This window comes from Alnus glutinosa, chromosome 8 (genome assembly GCF_958979055.1).
Source record: "Alnus glutinosa chromosome 8, dhAlnGlut1.1, whole genome shotgun sequence".
Taxonomy (NCBI): domain Eukaryota; kingdom Viridiplantae; phylum Streptophyta; class Magnoliopsida; order Fagales; family Betulaceae; genus Alnus; species Alnus glutinosa.
The window spans coordinates 20,825,717-20,845,295 of record NC_084893.1 but is presented as its reverse complement, the minus strand read 5'-3'; the positions used below and the strand labels follow the sequence as shown (position 1 = coordinate 20,845,295).

Genomic DNA, 19,579 nt, shown 5'->3' with positions numbered 1-19,579 from the left:
TGCCGGAATCCGCCGCGGTGTTTGCTAGAGTCGCATGCTTTTATAATTTTTTATATTAGCTAAACAAAGATAAATATTTTTAAAAAGTAATTTTGTTGAAAATATTTCAAGATGAAAAATCTTTTACATCAAAACAACAGAACCTGAAAAAATGACAAAAAAAAATTAAAATTGACAAATGTAAATAAGGGATTCGACGTGCTTGATTACAACTTGTACTTAGCATATTAGAGAAATTGAATGGCTTTGCGAGTAAAGCAACCATTGACTGTTTGATTTTTTTTATTACGGATATGACCCCCTATATATTTTATAAGAAACATGCACTACACCATGAGATGATCTATGATTTCTTTTTTCTTTTCTTTTTTTAATATCAAATTAAATGGAATATTAATTGAGAAATAGTACTTCAGGATGAGAAAACGGACGCTTGACATGTTGCGCACTATTAGCTTTACATGTATTTATTTGTATTAATATAAAATATAGGGGGTCATTTTCGTGATAAAAAAATCAAACAGTCAATAGTTGTTTTGATGTAAAAGATTTTTCATCTTGAAATATTTTTAACAAAATTATTTTTTAAAAATATTTATCGACGTTTATCTAATATAAATAATTATAAAAGCATGCCACTCTAGCAAACACCACGGCGGATTCCGACAAACACCCCATTGAATTTGTAAAGGCTAAGAAAAGTTGTACCATAATAATGTTGTGCAGTCGTGGGATCTGTTAGGCTACTTTCACTCAGCCTTTCCCTCTCTTTTATACAATTCAGGACCCATGTGCATCGGTCCAAAATGTACTCAAGCACATCGACGAAAATGCTTCTTTGTATTTTCTTCCCACATGACCCCCCCCACACGTCTTTGGCAAATGGGCAATCCCACAAGATGTGTTTCACTATTTCATTTTTCAAAGTACACAACAGACATACAGAGTCCTGGACAATTGTTTTCCACATGGCGTTGATGACTGGATTTGCGGACCCCTCTCCTTCTTGCAACGCTTGTCTATCTTGTTCTAAGTGATAAACACTTCGCACAATGAATTCGCCTGTTATGGACCCCCACCAAATTAGCACATCCTATCGACTAAGGGGGATTCGAGAGATTACTTCGGCTTCCTCCTCCCGAAAGAGTGCTTTGATTAAAGGTCAGGTCCTCCACCATTTAGTATGTAGGTCGATGAGCTCCATAACTTTAGCATTTTCCGGGAGCACCCTTCGCGGGGATTAATGACACGGCATTATATACACAGTTAAATGCAACGAAATAAAATCTTGATCATGAATTAACTTTTCTCAATTTCATTTGAAATGAAGACGATCATTTGCTAATACATGAGCAAAATTAATTGCATAAGTAATGCTATTTAGTAGTCTCTTATACAATTAGATGACGTGGCAGTAAACATCAGTCCTTAAATCAACCCTTGTAAAAGAAAAAAACCAAGTGTCATCAAGTTATATAACAGTTGTATAAGGATTTACTAAATAGAATTATTCTTAATTGCATATAAGAAATTCATAAGGCAGACCCAGACCCAGTTGACTAAATAGAAATTCATAATGCATATAACAAAACATTTGGTTTGTCTTTATGCTTGTGTAAGTGTATGTGTCTTGTTTGGTTGATTTTATAGTAACAAGGTGATGAAGGTTGGTGATTGAGTTGGGTGTGGTTGAAATAGATGAAGGGTTGGTGTGGTTGAGTGAGGAAAGAGGCGAGCTGGCCAATGGCAATAAAAAACAGTGTGATGGGTATGTAGGGAAAGTGTTTGACGAAATGTCTAAATGAACAATAAGAAGATATAATGGACGTTTATCACCGTTATGCTCTGGTAGCATAAATGAACAATAAAAGTAGGCAAGCCACCCCAAAGGTGGTGCAGGCCACCCCTCCCCAATGGGGTGGCTGTCACTAGCAGCCACCCCCCAAAACCCCCATTTTCATTTTTTTTTTTTTTTTTAAAAAAGTTTTCAAATAGTATGATAAAAAATAATAATATTTTAAGATGATGTGGTTTAAAAAAGTTGCGAAACGGCATCGTTTTGGGCTGGTGTTCTGATGCCCATGTGGCGGTTGTGTGGCTTTGACTAACAGGGTAACAGCAGACTTGGACGGAAAGGAGACGGAGGGACCGATTTGGAATTCGCGTAGATTTTCCCTTTTAAGAAAAAAAAAAAAAAAAGGAGAGAGAGAGCTTAAATCATTTAGCAACTCCATGGCTATCTCGCTTGATGTTATACCCTATTGAAGCAAATCTGAAGAAGCAACAATATCAAGAAAGTACGCTAATCAAAACCAGATGAGAAAATAGTACCTCATCTATATTAAGTGGTTTCCCGTATTACAATTGTTCTTATCAGGCATTGAAACAACAAACTTCTGTTCTTAACAGGCATTTAAACAACAAACTTCACATAGATTATGACTTGACAAATAGACATCCAATCAATTTATTTTTTTATGGACCCAACCAATAAAAAAAAAAAGGGAAAAATACTATGGCCACCGAATAAAGAACTTGCACTGGCAACTCATCATAGCGTGCTAACTAACCAACCAAATCCATGAATTCTAATTGTTAGGGAAATTGACACCTTGAGGAGTCTATTTAGTGAGACCATAATATAACATGCTGGGATACCACTCAATCCAAAAGCTTAAACTTATAGATTTGGGCCCAACTATACTATATTAATCACTCACCCTTGTGACATCTTTTCAATGTAGGACTCAAATCTTTTTTACACTCAGAGTTTCACACATGTATACACTAATTATAGTTTCATAACTAGGACTAGCATGCAGTCTAACCCAACTGTATTGGACAAATGATTTATTTAGTTGAGTTGAGAAGCACCTTCTACTGTAGCATCTTACTGAAGCAGTTAATAAGGAGATGAAGTGAGTGCCAATATAACCAGAGAAGATTTTCTGTGACCAAGCTTTTCTTTTTTAAGTTTACACAATTCATTTACAGTTTTAGAACTTGTCGGTACTCCCTGCTCCTAATTGAAAGCTAAACCCATCACTTACTTCTTCATTCATTTACATTGCCTTTAGATTCTGCTCCACTGCCTGAAACACTTGAAGAGAGCTTTGTGGGGCCTGCATTCGACTTGTAAACATCAGTCTTTTCATGATTCAATAGTGCAACCATGGCTTGTACTGGCATCTAATGATTATTTATGGCCATTATATATAACCTATGAAAAGCTGAAGTGCATATGTTTAATACCCTAAACCTAATGATGTAAAAACAATTGTTAAGTTCAGAGTTTCCTTCTAGGCCTTTCTATTTCTAAGCAAAATATGATTGGCAACCAACAAGTTTGATCAAGTTCATCAATCTTTTACATTATCCTTCTGAACTTTATGAAAACCCTTTTTTCACTCTAAGCACTTTATGACAACGTATTGCTATTGTTTATACTGATGTACAAGATTTATGGATTCTGTATGCTTGTGGTGAGCTCTAGAATTGGAAAAGTTATGGTTTTAGGAATTATCATGGTGTGGGAAAGGCTTTAACGTTTGTAGAAAGAGGTAGGTTCAGGAAAGATTGGGTTTAAAACAGTTAAAGCAGAGAATGATAGGCTATAGGAATTTAATGGAAGCAGTTGTTTTGGAGATTTCAAGGCTGGATTGGTAGGCTACAGGTGGCTAAGGGCTTGACGGTTTTAGGGTTTCAAGTTTATAAAAGGTATGTTTTGGGGTTGTAAAGAAGGAAGTATAGAGAGACTTTTGTTGCTGTTTAGGGGTTGTGGACAATAATAGTGCACCAGAGAAAGAGATCATTCTAGACACTCTTGCCTCAAAACTCAAATCACTCAATATTTCCTTAATCAAAGTACATGAAACAATATCTACATAAACTTGTTGACTCTTACTTAACCCACTAAGACTAGGACTACTAATTTTACAACTAAACAAAAGACCTAAAGACTACCTTGGACTTAAGAAAATAAACCTAAGACCTTAAACTCTTAAAAAGTTCTAGGCTTGACTCAATTACCGAAATACCCTTAATTCATGGAAGTTGCAGAAAATTACAGAACTACCTGTCATTAAAAAAATAACTATTACTTATGAAATAATAACCCAAATTAAAAATTGTTTTAACCCTATATTACTAATGACTTAACCTTCAAAACTACATAAGACTCATCGCAATCCAATGCCGTATGTGAGCTCCACATAAGAAAAAATTTACGTAGCCAAAATTGAAATTATAGCAACTTGACTTCTCTTTCATTATTGTATAATTCTTCCCTACTATGAGAAACCCCGACCAGGAGGACTTCTTGAACTTAAACCTTACACCAATGTTCCTTTTGCATTTGGAAGAAAAAAGGTTGATAGCAAGGAGTCTTCATTTTCCACCGCATCATTAAGTTATATATGAATTGCAAGATCCTGGAAGAGTTTTCAACTCAAAATCCTTCTTTGATTGAACTATAGTGGTAAAACCAACCTTATTGTTAACCTTGCTCTTGACTTGTTCACATTCAATGTCCTTATCTTGCGCTTTTGTACTCCATAATGTTTTTGTCATGCATCCCTTAGTCTCGCCAACCTTTTTCTATGGTCCCAAAGTTTTTCTTCCACACCCTTATCATCCTTAACTTCAACATCATACTCTTGCTCTTGTTAAGCTTCCACAATATTCTCCAAGATCCCTCTTTTGGTTGAACAAGTAGAGCCAATTTTCACTTTACATCTTGATTGACATTATCACCAACAAGACGTTTCCAATCTTTTTATCATTTATTTTTTTAATCTCTATGAAACATATGTTCATATTTTGAACACCATAATTGATGTTTTTGAACATTTTCATGAGTCTAAGCAACATCGTTCCTCATGACCTCCAAATCTTTTGAGTAAAACAACAATCTTCAAGAGATCAAAGTTGGTGGCCGGTGTAATCAAATATACAATTTGATGGTTAAAAAAAAAAAAACATGGTATACTAAGAAGCTCTTTGAAAATTCAAGACTCAACTCAATTATCAAAATACAATTAAATTGTAGGAGTTTCAGAAAATTACAGATCTGCCCCTAACTACAAAACTAACCAAACCAAGTTAAAAACTCGTTTCTAACCCTAGATTCCTAATTACTTGACCCTCCAAACCACATAAGACTTGTCACTGAAATTTGCCGAACCAAAAATTTGTCACTCAACTTGACTTTGCTTTTGGAATCCATGCTGATTTTTGAATGGTGGTGCTTGAGTTTTGCTTCTCCTCAGTGTATGTGTGTGCACAGGTGTATGTCAGGATGCGTGTGTAACGAATAAGATTGCATGGATACCCGTCCTCCTATGTGCAGAGTAAAGTAGTCAATAAATGGAAAGGACTGATAAGAAGAAATGAAGATGCCAGAGATCAAAAAGATTAACAAATTTACACCCATATAATAAAATTTCTTCCTTTCATTTCTAAAAAAAAATAAAAAAAAATCAATACAATTAAAATCCCCAAATCCATCATCACCGTCTTTTGACCAAAATCTAATGGCGAAAGATGTACTTTGAAATTGTAATTATCATCGTGTTAATACGGACTGCAAAATAGCTTCTGAAACCCCAACCCACAATAACAAAAAATAAATAAATAAATAAAGAAACGTACGACTAATCGACGGCCTTTTGCACCGCGTTTGCTGAATTCTCAGGCAATTGGTTCCCCTGCTGTTTCGGCAGCATTGCTTTTCGCTCCAGTTCCCGCCACTTGTTAATTGCAGCCGTGCAAATGACTGAATCACAAATTGAAATCCCAATCAAAGATCAAGTTTGAAATCATAATAGTTGCATAAATAGTATATATCATAAAAAGGAAATGGGAAATTACATCCAGCGCCAACGAAATATATCAGACGGAGGAGCTTCGGGCCTGCAGGGCCCGCGGCTTCTTCTCCCGTCATCGCTTTTTCCGTAACACTTTGTGGAGGTGCTTCTCAGCTTGCTCTGGACAAAGGGAAGGTAGTGAAGCTCAAGCGTATTGAGTTCTAAGACGGATTTTCTCCATTTCAAATGAATTCATTTATTGAGATAAAATGGTAATTTTATTTTTATTTTTTTACCATTTTATCCCTGTTGAATATATTAGGTGGATCTCTCTTCCATTTGTAATGGAGAGGAATCCTTCTCCGTCGAACACCTGGTAGTGTAGGTCCATTGAAACTATTTAATAAGATGATTAATGCTTGGTAGTGTAAGTCCATTGTTTTTAAAGAAATTATGAGTATTTTTTTAAGAATGACAAAAAAAAAAATGATTTATGTTCCGTTTCTTTCGATGTAAAATGATTTTCGTTGTAAATTATTTTCGACGAAATCATTTTTAAAAAAAAATGATTTTTTCGAAAATATTTTCTGCCGTTTGGTTTGCATGAAAAAATCTCCAACGATAAAAAATGGAATCCGGCAACGTCCGGTCACCATCTCCAAATTATGGCGAGCCAAATTCCAGCCACATTTGCCGGAATCTGGCCTAGTAGGACTAGATTCCAGTTGGAATTTGGCCTAATACGGCCAGACTCAGGCTGTACTGGCCGAATCCCTGCCAGATCTAGCCGGAATTTGACCTAATATGGCCGGACTCTGGCTGTATAGCGGGAATCTGGCCAAATTCGACCGGTTTGGCCAAATTTCAGTCGGACTCCAGCTGTACTGGCCAGAATCTCATCCCCCAAAATCTAACAACGACGGTCAGATGTCGCCAGATTTCGGCAAAAAATTTCAGATTTCGGCACCAACAGGTGTTGGAATCTAGTGATAGTCGACTATTTGAGCGTGAAGGTCAACTGCATCGTTTAAAAGATGGTCGATTGCGTCTGCCGTCTGCGAAGTGTAAACTATTTTTGAAATTAATTGCATTTTTTGTCAAATGGAAATCATTTTTCAATTGACTATTATGTGCGCCCCCACCAAATACCGAAAAATGCCGAAATCATTTTCCAGAAACTATTCTAAACCGAAACAAACGGAGCATTAATTGTAACAAATTAATAGTTTGATCACACAGGTTGGGCTTTGTAAAAAATAGTTGTTAGTTGAGAAGACCAAAGTATATTTAACCCTAAATATTTTTACCCCTGACTAAACGTTTGAAGCATATCTGGAACGTTAGAAATGGACCCCTGACCGAACGTTCGAAGCATCTCTAGAATCTTCAAAGTAGATCCCTGACTGTTCAGAAAAACCGTTGGACCAATAGTACACCAAACGTTCGAAGTAGTACACCAAACATTTCGACCATGCATGAAAAGCAACTTTAACCTACTATCCACATCATTTAGCCTTATCCACTCCCACACACTTCTATAAAAGCTACCCCCACGCTCTTCTAACTTCACTATTCCCCTTTGCATCCTTGCAACCCTATTTCTTGAGAGAGAGATTCTAAAAAGAGAATCAGATGGTTTTTGTGTTACTCCATCTTCATTAAGGTAAACCTTAAATCTTAAACTCATTTTTCACGTTGATGGTGTTCTGTTCATGTGATTGACATGTTTTTTATGAGTCTTGATTAAGTTCTCTCTTAAAAAAATAAAAGAGTTTTCTAAAGGTTGAGAACTTAATCTCATTTTTCATAAACTTTCACATTGATATGAGTTAACATGTTTTTATAAAGCTATATATATAATTTTTTTTTTCTTAAAGTAAATTAACAATATTTCAATTGTATGACATGGTACATGTGGTATTATGGCAATGAGCTTACTATTATACGGGTTTGACCTTACGGTCACAGATATTTATTTTTATGCTTGACTCCAATGGTTATTTTGTGACGGATGCACCATGTACAGATGGGGTCACAATTACGGCTTTGCTAGTAGCATGGGTCACCCGAGGTCGAACTCGATCGTGCTGCTAGTATATGACGATATGCGTACAATATCCTAAGCACCAGTATTGTATTACAGGTCTCTCAAAAAAACGTCAACCCTACCAAGAAGGGGTTAAGGGCTTAGATATACCATATGGAGAATAACTATAATTAAATGAATATATATATATATATATATATATATATATATATATATATATATGTATATATATATATATATATATATATATATATATATATTTGCATATTAGTATGTTGTTAGGTGGTAAAGTGAGAAATTCCCTAGGATAAAGATGTCAAACAAATAGCTTGTATTGTTAGGTTAGGTAATTGGTAGTTAATTGTTATTTTATAGTAATGTCTGCTTTGATGCTTTGAATCTATGATTGATGATACATGATTCTATCGTAAAGTTTATTATTAGAATTCTCAGATCAAATTATTCTGCTTTCTGCTTTAGTATACTTTGATTATTTGTGTAGCATGGTGAAATAAACTAATTATCAGTTAATTGGTTGATGACACTCGAGTAATACTCCAAGTTAAGTAAATCTAATTCTTTAGTGTTGGTGGCGTTACAGGGTGGCTTGTGGGCCACCCCCAACCAATCTAGGGGTGGCTAACAGCACCCCCAACCCACATAGCCACCCCCTGTTTCCACTTCTTCTTCTTCTTCTTTTTCTTTTTTAATTCTTTTTTTTAAAGGTTTTTTATTAATTAATAAATATAATGGGTAAATTTGGTTTTTAAAGAGTCAAAACGAGGGTAGTTTTTGAAGAATTTGGTTAAATATGGTTTTTCCATCCACTCTAATGGTCAACCCTAATAGAGGGGTTTAATTCAACAAAATAATAGTTTGATGGATTCAAGTGCCACGCATGCCGATTCATAGGGTAAATAAAGGGTAATTCTAGAAGTTACTTTTGTGTCATTATAAAAATGATGTGGCTTTTAAAATCATTACTTGATCAAAAATCTAATAGTGATTAATCACAAGCTCAATAGTGATTTTAAAAGTCACATTATTATTGGAGTGACACAAAAGTGACAAAAAAATGACTTTTAGTATTACTCGTAAATAAAATATGGTTGTTAGTTGAAGAAGCCAATATATATTTATCCCTTAAAATTAGAAACAATAAAAGAAAAAACCCTTTTGCAGTCATCCTTCCTAGCCATGGTCGATGGTTGGGCCATGATTGGATAGACAAAGGAAAGTTTAAACCACAAAACTCTTCTCAAAATATAAAATATTTTTACAAAACATTTACCAAAGAATAAAACACAAAATACTTATTAAAAAATTACCATAAACTTCTAGTGCCCACCGCACTTTTGGTAGCCCCGCAGTTGCCGTTAGGGATGTTTGGCGGCCTTGCAATAACTGCCATGAACTTTTGAGCTTCGTTGTGGCTGTCATGAACATTCGACGACCTTCCAATAACCGCCACAAACTTTTGACGGCCTCACGGTGATCACCCGAACCGTTTGATACGGACACCGCAGTAGCTGTAACAAGGTGGCCACCATTATAAAGTATAAACTCAATAATTTTTCTTTTTTTTTCTATTCTTTGGAGGAACACCTTTTAATTTTTTTTATTCTTCAAAAGCCCTTTTCAAATTTTTACCAAACAAATTTTCATTTGTAAATCCACGTACATCACTTTTTTCAAATATTGCCTTTACCAAATAAATTTTTAATTTTTACATTTTTTTTTTTTTGTAAAAATCTAAAACAGTTTTCATAATTTTACAGAACGGACACGTGTGATTGATTTTCTATAAGAGCTCAGGAAAAAGATAAAGAAAGTTAAATTCGCGATAAATAGTTATTAGTTGGAACACCCTCACGGCGGGCCTCACTGCCAAAAAAAAAAAAAGAAAAAAGAAAAAAATAACAAGCCTGCCGTTTGCCCATATAGAGCTTGTATTCGTGAGCCTTTTATGCATTTGCCTGAGCAGGGTCTCAATCCGCAAGCGATATGGAGAAAAAGGAAGGGAACTCCAAACTGAACATCGCCATCATCCATCCAGATCTTGGTATAGGTAATTTTTACCATTCTCCTCTCTCTCTCTCTCTCTCTCTCTCTCTCTCTCTCTCTCTCTCTCTCTCTCTCTATTTTTTTTTTTTTTTTTGAGAAAAATCTGAGTGATTTCTATGGTTGATGCATAAATTGACTCTTCATGTATCCAAGAATCTGAATTTGTTATAAACACATTTAGCAGTCTGGGCGGCTCTGCTTGACTTCATTATTTTTTTTTCTATGTGCTACAAAATCCTAAAAGCAATATTACTCTTATATATATATATATATATATATCTTGGAAAATTCTGATGGGAATGTGATCTTTGTTAGCTTTAGTTTCGATCAAACAGCAAAGCTTACTAGTTTTCGTACTGGGTTATTTGTCTATAGCCAAAATCAGGTTCTAAGTTTTAAATACCTAGGTAATTTTCATTTTTTCCTGAGTCATTTAAATGATTTGAATTGAAAGGCCAAGACTTTGGCGAGTATATTTTTGGTCAAAGTAATTTAGTCAGATGAGGGTAGTGGTTTGAGCCTAAGAAACATTTCTGCGATTTTTGATTTTGGAAACAAGCTCTGTAGTGGGGCTTGGCAATTACCCTTGTTTTAGTTCTAGAAATAAGGAAACAGTTTTCGCATAAGGCTTTTGGAAAATAGAACGAAATCAAATGTTATATCAAGGTTTCAGGACCCGACAATAGTAAATCTTTGGGTCAATGTTTTTGTGGTGAAATGAGATCAGCAGTATGGAGGTTTTGGGAGAAAATAGACATTATCCATGCCGTGTAATCAGTGGGGTTGGTGGGTGATGGTGGTTTTGAGTTTGGAGGTATTGCTGGTTTTGGAGATTGTTGTTCTTGTGCAATACGTACCTTTGCCTTCTTTTCTTTTCTTTTCTTCTTCTTCTTCTTCTTTTTTTTTTTAAATTTTTTTTTTTTTCTAATTTTTTTTTTTTATTTAATATTATTTTTAAAGGCTTTCTTTGATAACATAGAATGAGAACCACCAGTTTTTTGTGTTTAAATTGTCGATGGATGTGATTTTACTGTTTTATATTATCTTTTCTGAAATATTGGCAATTGTGTCTTTGGGATTTGTTGTTCAAACAACATCAACCCTAGCAAATGTGGTCTTCTTCTTCTAAAATTTGAAAAGGATAATAAAGATTCAAAATTTTTCAAACTTCAATATTTCTAACTTCCATGTTTTTCTTAATCTTCTTTGGGTTCACTTGTATACTTCCTTTGTACTTGGGTTGCACATTTTGTTTAAAAAATTGTGTTTACTTATCAAAGAAATTTCATATGTCAAATGAGATGTGAAAAAAATAAACCAGAATCCAAACAACACCTAGAAGGGGGTTAAATAGGTGTATGCTAATATAATGCGGAATTAAAAATAGAATCAACAACAAACAAAGAATCATCAAAATATGAAAAGCAATAAAGTAATTGACACAAATATTTGGTGATGAAGTGAAAACTTTTTGAACTCAAAGAGAAAAACCACTCCGAGATAGCTAACCCAGGAAATCAATCAAATAACGAAGAATCCGCAAATTACTAGATCTTAATACTCACAAAACTTTTGTAGTCGTCATACTCTTGAATTACAATAAGTGACCTACTTGTCTGCTTCTCTCCCAGAACCTCTGGAGAGTTATTCTTCTTGATTTCCTTAACTAGAACTCTGGTTAGCTTCAATTGTTCAAGGTTAATGGTTAAACAATAACAAAAAATCTAAGAGAGATATAACATTAACACTCCAAGTCTAAAATTCTCTCTTAGCACTTTGAATTCTAAAGTAGAATCCTTAACAAATTCATTCCTGGAAGTCCCTTTAAATAAACTTCAGAAGAGAATCTAGTTCCAGTCGAAATAAGATTACAAGGCGGCGTCGTCCGGACATGGCACTAAGGCATTCGGACGCAACAAGAGTTACGAGACTCTAATTGCCCAAGTGTCCGGACATGATGCCACACTGTCCGGACATAACACGTGGGAACTTTCTGTAATTCCTGTTCGGAAGAATGCCGTTGCCTAGAGGAGGATGAAAAAGTTCGAAGGGTAGATATGTCGAGAGAGCTGGAGAAGACTCTTCTTTTTGAGGAAATGAGCTGGAGGCAAAAATCTAGAGCTTTGTGGTTAAAGGAGGGGGACAAGAACACAAGTTTTTCACAGGGTGGCCAACTCACACCGTAAATTCAATCAAGTGGATTCTTTGAATATTAACGGTATAATTTCCAGGAATCCTGCGGAGATTAAGGAGCATTTGGTTCAATTTTACAACAATCTGTACTTTGAGAATTGTTCTTGGCGGCCTAGGGTGGAGGGTCTATCTTTTTTATCCATTGACGCGGATGAGAGCATTTGGCTAGAAAGGGCGTTTGAGGAGAAGGAGGTGTGGGAGGTAATCAGGGATTTGAATGGAGATAAGGCGCCGGGTCCTGACGGATTCATTGCGGCTTTCTTTCAGAAGTGTTAGGATTTTTTAAAAACTGACATTATGGATGTTTTTGCAGAATTCCATGCTCGAGGCAAGTTTGAAAAGAGTTTGAATGCTACTTTTGTCTCCTTGATTCCTAAGAAGACTGGTGCCATTGATGTGAGAGATTTTCGCCCTATTAGTTTGGTAGAGGGGATTTACAAGATTATTTCAAAGGTTCTTGCAAACATATTTAAATCCGTTTTGCGCAAGATTATCTCCAACACTCAGAATGCATTTATTGGTGGTCGACAAATATTAGACTTTGTACTTATTGCAAATGAATGTGTGGATAGTCAGATTCGATCGGGGGACCTATGACTCCTGTGTAAGCTAGATTTGGAGAAGGCATATGACCATGTGAACTGAGATTTCTTGCTTTATTTGTTGCAGAGATGTGGTTTGGGGGAAAAATGGAGGGATTAGATACGTTTTTGTATTTCTACGGTGAGATTTTCTATTCTTGTAAATGGAACCCTGTCCGGTTTTTTTAGTAGCTCTCGTGGTTTGCGACAAGGAGATCCTCTTTCTCCTTTGTTGTTTGTGGTGGTTATGGAGGCTTTGAGTCGGATGCTGACTGCCGCATTGGATCAGGGTAATTTGACAGGGTTTTCAATGGGTTCCAGAGATTCCGAGGCCTTAGTTGTGAATCATCTTTTGTTTGCTGATGACACATTGATCTTTTGCAGTGCTCAAGAAGAACAAGTTCGACATCGGAGATGTATCTTCTTATGCTTTGAGGCAGCATCTGGTTTGAGAATTAATTTAGGAAAATCAGAAATTGTTCCAATTGGTGAAGTAGAGGATGTCAAAAGGTTGGCCAATCTTCTTGGGTGTCGAGTTGCATCTTTGCCTATGACTTACTTGGGTTTGCCTTTGGGGGCTTCTTACAAGTCCACTTCTATTTGGAATGGTGTTATTGAAAATATGGAAAGGAGATTGGCGGGTTGGAAGCGGATGTATTTGTCAAAAGGGTGCCCGGTTGACTCTTATTAATAGTACGCTCTCCAATATTCCTACTTATTACTTATCTCCGTTTCCTATTCCAGTGAGGGTGGCTAATCGTCTTGATAAAATTCAAAAGGATTTTCTTTGGGGTGGCATTGGTGACGAGGCTAAATTTCATCTAGTGAATTGGAACAAGATTTGTACTCCTTTGCATGCAGGTGGGTTGGGAGCTCACAACTTCATCCAGTTCAATAGAGCACTCTTGGGTAAGTGGATATATGGTAGGGATAGAGAGGCTTTATGGCGATCGGTGATTGATGCCAAATTTGAGAGTTTAAAGGGTGGGTGGTGCTCAAAAGAGGTTTCGAGTTCTTTTGGAGTGGGTGTATGGAAACATATAAGGAGGGGATGGGAGAAATTTTGCAATTTTGTTCGTTTTGAAGTGGGGAATGGATCAAATATTAGTTTTTGGTATGATTGGTGGTGTGGGGATAGTTCCTTGAAGCAATGCTTTCCAGCTCTTTTTAGTATAGTAAGGAACAAAGATGCAATGGTGGCGGATAATTTGATTGTTCATAATGGTGTAATTCAGTGGAATGTTCTCTTTACGCGACAAATCCAGGATTGGGAGATGGATATGGTCCTTTCTTTCTTCAATCGACTATACTCCATTTCGGCTTGACATGGAGAGGGTGACAAGTTAGTGTGGAATCCCTCTAAAAAAGGTTTATTTGAGGTGAGATCCTTCTATGAAGAGCTTATTAGGAAAGATGCCCATCTTGCCTATCTTTTCCCTGGAAGAATGTTTGGCGTGTTAAGGCTCCAACAAGGGTGGCTTTCTTCGTATGGTCAGCGGCTTTGGGTAAAATATTGACGCATGATAACTTGCATAAGAGGAATGTTATAGTGATTGAGTGAAGTTGTTTATGTAAAAAGAGTGGGGAGTCTGTTGATCACTTGTTGCTTCACTGTGAAGTCGCCCGGGATCTTTGGAGCTACGTACTTATTTTATTTGGGGTAGTGTGGGTTATGCCACGAACAGTGTTGGAGTTGTTGAAAAGTTGGGGGGCGGCGATTGGGTGTGGTCATGCTAAAGAGGCTTGGCGGTTAGCTCCTCTGTACTTGTTGTGGTGTATTTGGAGGGAGCGGAATGCGCGGCTGTTTGAAGATGTAGAGACGTATATGATGGAGCTTTGGAAGCGGTTGCTCAATACGTTATATATTTGGATAGCGCCCCATCATAGTTTGAGTGTTTTTACTTATGTAGACTTTTTAAATTTATTCTCTATTCGTCCCTTTTAGGGGTTCTCTTGTATACTTCCCGTGTATAAGGGTTGCGCCCTTCTGCGCGTTTTTTTTATAAATTGCAATTACTTATCAAAAAAAAAAAAAAAAAAAAAATTCCTGCTCCAACATCATCACAAGCTGTCCAGACACAAAGGGTCTTGAGAGTTCTCGGAAAGATCTGTTTGGACATCAACACAGGCAATCCGGACGTGCCAATACTTTGATGCTCTCTAGAAGTCCCGTCTGGATATATTCACAGGGCGTTCGGACACCAAAGTCTGATAGGTTTTCTTTTAATCTTCATATTGATGATATGTTTTCTTCTAGCAAAATCTTCATACTGAACTCAAACTTGAAACTTACAACAAAATATGTTTTGACACTGAATTTGTCAACACTAAAAAGCTAACAAGATGGACTATATGTTGTTGGATTTTGCGCCCTACTTGCTTTCACAGTTTTTTCTTCACAGCCTTCTTAGTTTATTACAAGAAAAATTTAGTTTTGGTGTATTTAATCATTTGAGATTAAAGGCCTTCTTCTTCAATACTCTATGCCAATGGATGGTTGCCTATGAGTGTTTTCATATTTCTAGTTTTCATGACTTTTTATTTTTTTTCATCTTTTTTCCTTTTCTGGTTAGGTGTTTCTCTTGTATACTTCTTGTATACTTGGTGCGCCATTTGCGTTCTTAATGAAGTTCTTTTACTTATAAAAAAGAATAGAAAAGAAAGAAATTTGTTTCAATCCTACCCTGTACATTCATGAAGATGTTCTGGCCTGTTTCAGTTCTTGTTGCAACCACCTTTTAATAGTTGACTTATCATATGGGTACCTTTACATGATCTATAGGTGGAGCTGAAAGATTAATTGTTGATGCGGCCGTCGAACTTGCATCCCATGGGCACAATGTTCATATTTTCACAGCACATCATGATAGAACTCGATGTTTTGAGGAAACTCTTGCTGGTGAGGTACCCTTTCTTAAGTTACTTTTATTACTTATATTTTAGGGCCTATTATGCTAAGGTGGGGGAACTGAAGGAATTACTAGAACTTTTTTGTTTTTGAGTTTGTAGTCTTTCTTTGTTTTCGATTCTTTTATTGGTTTCTAATCCTGGTGCATGTGGTGCATTTAAATAAGATTTCCATAGGTGGTGTTTGGTTAGAAGTAGATATCCTAAGTGTCAGTTGAGGATGAAAATTTGGTTAGACATATGTCTAGGAAGACTAAAAGGTTTCAGATGTCAGTGGTAAATCATTTGATAACTTTATGGCTATCTCTTTAATTTGTGAGGGTAGTCAGAGGATTGTTACAAACCAATTAATTTAAATTGAAACGACAACCAGAATGTTTTCCACCCATTGTATTTAGTCAGAGTTATGTTTGGTGTTCTGGTTCAGACTTTTAGTTTTGGAGTATATGCAACACAGTTATAAGTTGCAGTGAGCTAGGTTGAAGAGGTTCTTTTGAAAGTTGAACTTGGGCACATATGTGATGATACAATGTATCAATAGCATTTATTTTAATTGAATTTTTTTATGGAAGGGAGAAGGATGTATGTATGTTTGTATTTGAGTATGTATGTTTGTCGGTGGTGACCTCTAGTTAACCCATCATAATTTCTAGGCAAACTAGCAAGAAATGCATTTTCTCCTTCCTAGCCATATATCTCCAATCCAATGGTTGTTCCAAATATTGGATATAAATAATTTTATCCTATCCAGCCCTCTATATATGGCATGCCCAACACGACCTATGTATTTATATATGTATGTAGATATGGGTGTGTGCATATGGTTATGAGACATGCATAAATTTTTGGAAGCGCCTTGACTTAAAGATCTAATGCAAAAATTATATTAGAATGACAATACTTTCTTGACGAGAACATTGGATAGTACAATGGCAATAGATGGAATGTAGTGTTCTATGATGTAGGACGGTAATCTGCATTTGCTGTTCTGATATGCCTTATCAAATGTCTATTGGTTGCCCAGGTACCTTTCTAGTTACGGTATATGGTGCCTTCCTGCCCCGACATATTTTCCACCGTTTTCATGCTCTATGTGCATATCTGCGGTGCATTTTTGTTGCTCTTTGTGTGCTGTTCATGTGGCCTACATTTGATGTTGTACTAGTAGATCAGGTCTCTGTTGTCATTCCCTTATTGAAACTTAAAAAGTCAATGAAGGTATCTATACTTCTTTCATATAAACTGTTATTTGGATGTCCTGGTATCTATACATCTTTCATATAAACTGTTGTTTCATGCACTACACTCTTTTGCCAGGTTGTATTCTATTGTCATTTTCCAGATCTGTTGCTGGCTCAACACACTACTCTTCTAAGGAGGATATATAGGAAACCAATTGATTTCATAGAAGAAATAACCACTGGTTTGATTCCTTATCTTGACTTTTTCTACTCGTAAATTCTCCTTGTGTCCTCAATGTATGCTTATGCCATGTAATTCAACCATTTCTTATTATTTTGCTTTGGGGACTCCAGGAATGGCAGATCTGATACTTGTTAATAGCAGATTTACCGCATCTACTTTTGCAAACACATTCAAGCGTCTTCATGCTCGAGGAATTCGACCAGCTGTTCTTTATCCAGCTGTTAATGTTGATCAGTTTGATGAACCCCATTCAAATAAGTAACCAACATGTTTGTATATCTCTTGATATCTTCTAGTTCTAGGCGTAGAATATGTGTAGACATTTCTTTAACTATGTTATTTTTTTTTTCCAGCATAAGCTTATAGTCTGATTCTTAGTTGCCTATTTTTCTTTGTCTAGGTTTAATTTTCTCTCCATCAACCGATTTGAAAGAAAAAAGAATATAGATTTAGCAATTTCAGCCTTCGCTATGCTTCACACTCTTGGAGGAGATGTCTTCCAAAATCATAACTTGGATGATGCTTCTTTGACCATTGCAGGCAAGTCTCAACCGATTTTTTTGACTTTCTCACTATCATTGCAAGATGAGATATATTGTACCTACTTTTGGGCAAGTAATTGTAAATGTATTTGTTTTGGGGGGTAGGGGTTGTTCATCACCACCTTATGTTTGCTCAGAACGCATTGCGGTCTTCAACTAAGACTAAATGTGTAGTCGTGACCAATTAGAGGTGATACCTTGTCTTGCAATTAAGTTTGCAACACCATTTTTCCTAATATGATTAGTTGGGTAATCCTCAGTTTTGCGATTAAACTCTTTTTGTAACTTGTCATGGAGAGCCTTGTCCTTCTGTAATTTAACAACCTAAACATTTTGACCGTCTGAAATGCATTAAGATATGAGTGGAGCAATATTTTTCTTATAATAATTTGTTTGGTGATACACGCTCTAAATTGCTTACAAAAAAGTTCATGCCTTAAATTTGTAATTAAAGCATGATTATATATTTATGATCTGTAACGTAAGATACAATTTAGCTGGCCTTACGAGTTGGCCATTTGACATAATGGACATTGTTCACTTGATGAAGCATATCTCTTGCTAGAATACTCAATACTAGGGAAGTTGCTCTGTTTGTTTGTAGATCCTCCTGTTTAGCCATACATGATCCAGGGATGGAATTTTATGTGAGGGGTTTTGGATGTGATGAAATCAATTTTCTACTTACATGGAAAAAGAAGGCATAAATCCATCCCTTGAAATAGTCATTGCAAATACTGTTATGGAATTTTTCTATAAAATGGACTACCGGAGTGAAGCTTATGACTGGTAATCAAAAATCAAATAACAATATTTAGTGAAACTTAATTGTTTTACTGAACAAAGCTCATGGGATTTGGTTAGCAAAGCATAACAAAATTGTTTTCATCAGCTTCCAAACCATCTATTGCACATTAGAAATTCATAATATGCTCCAGATATGTGAAGCTCACATAGTTGTCCATTCACAAGGCAGAAGTTGGATTGTCTTTTGCACTAATGGGGAGTATCATCAATATTTATTATTGCAGGTGGGTATGATAAACGGCTGAGAGAGAATGTTGAATACTTGGAGGAGCTTAAAAGCTTAGCAGAAAAGGAAGGAGTGTCTCATCGGGTTAATTTCATTACATCATGCTCAACAGCCGAAAGAAATGCACTTCTCTCCGAATGCCTTTGCGTACTTTATACGCCAAAGGTGTGATGGCACCTGGTTGGTTGTATTCTGATGAAATTGATTGGATATGGAGAAGGAAAAGAGGGTTAATATGCGAATGTTCATTTATTGCAGGATGAACACTTTGGGATTGTTCCTCTGGAGGCAATGGCAGCTCATAAACCTGTTATTGCATGCAACAGTGGGGGCCCTGTAGAGACAATCAAGGATGGGGAGACAGGATTTCTTTGTGATCCTACTCCACGGCAGTTCTCTCTAGCTATGGCTAAACTCACTCGGGACCCCGAGACGGCAAAGAGAATGAGCAAAGAGGCCCGGCGGCATGTTACCGAGTCATTCTCCACGAAGATCTTCGGCCAGCGTCTGAATCAATATCTTTTGAATGTTTCTTGCCCTAAGAGAGACTAGGAGAAGATGAAACTGTCTATCTGCGTGGCCCTTGTAGGGAATATTTTTGGTTAACACAGAAACAATGATGAACTCATGAATAGTGTCTTAGCCGTTCAGTTGTTTGAAGGGGTGATTTTATTACCGTCCATGCATGTAACTTCAATTAGCTAACCTATTTTGGTGGATTTTGATAACACTTATCTACTTGTCAGTCTCTATTGTGCTTCTTTCAGACCATTTAATGCAAAAGATATAGAAATTCATGGGTTAGGTTTGTCAAGAAGAAATTCTTGGCATTCGAAATAAATAGTCAAGATTCTATTCAGACTATTTCAAAGTTTAAATTTTCTTTGCGTTTGGATCACGTCTTCTTCAAGACAATGTTGATAAATGTGATAGTCAAATAATTGATCAAATTTAGCTTAGATTATGAGGCAAGCCACTGATGA

General features: G+C 36.2%; 2 protein-coding genes across 3 annotated transcripts; one reads left to right on the top strand and one right to left on the bottom strand.

Annotated features, from left to right (window-relative positions):
• Positions 1–1,142: 1,142 nt before the first annotated feature.
• On the top strand, positions 1,143–19,357 carry LOC133876562 (uncharacterized). Its single transcript, XM_062314868.1, has 9 exons — positions 1,143–1,161; positions 9,836–9,919; positions 15,472–15,588; positions 16,621–16,814; positions 16,914–17,019; positions 17,132–17,279; positions 17,422–17,561; positions 18,595–18,761; positions 18,855–19,357. The coding sequence occupies exons 2-9, from the start codon at positions 9,856–9,858 to the stop codon at positions 19,146–19,148; spliced, it is 1,230 nt and encodes a 409-aa protein (XP_062170852.1). The 5' UTR covers positions 1,143–1,161; positions 9,836–9,855; the 3' UTR covers positions 19,149–19,357.
• On the bottom strand, positions 2,932–6,042 carry LOC133875925 (uncharacterized). Of its 2 annotated transcripts, none has more exons than XM_062314199.1 (3): positions 5,869–6,042; positions 5,650–5,773; positions 2,932–3,122 (listed from the first exon to the last, which is right to left on the bottom strand). In XM_062314199.1, the coding sequence occupies exons 1-2, from the start codon at positions 5,939–5,941 to the stop codon at positions 5,652–5,654; spliced, it is 195 nt and encodes a 64-aa protein (XP_062170183.1). In that variant the 5' UTR covers positions 5,942–6,042; the 3' UTR covers positions 2,932–3,122; positions 5,650–5,651. The 2 variants fall into 2 exon arrangements, with proteins under 2 accessions (XP_062170183.1, XP_062170182.1); XM_062314198.1 differs by lacking the exon at positions 2,932–3,122 and adding an exon at positions 4,985–5,337.
• Positions 19,358–19,579: the final 222 nt, after the last annotated feature.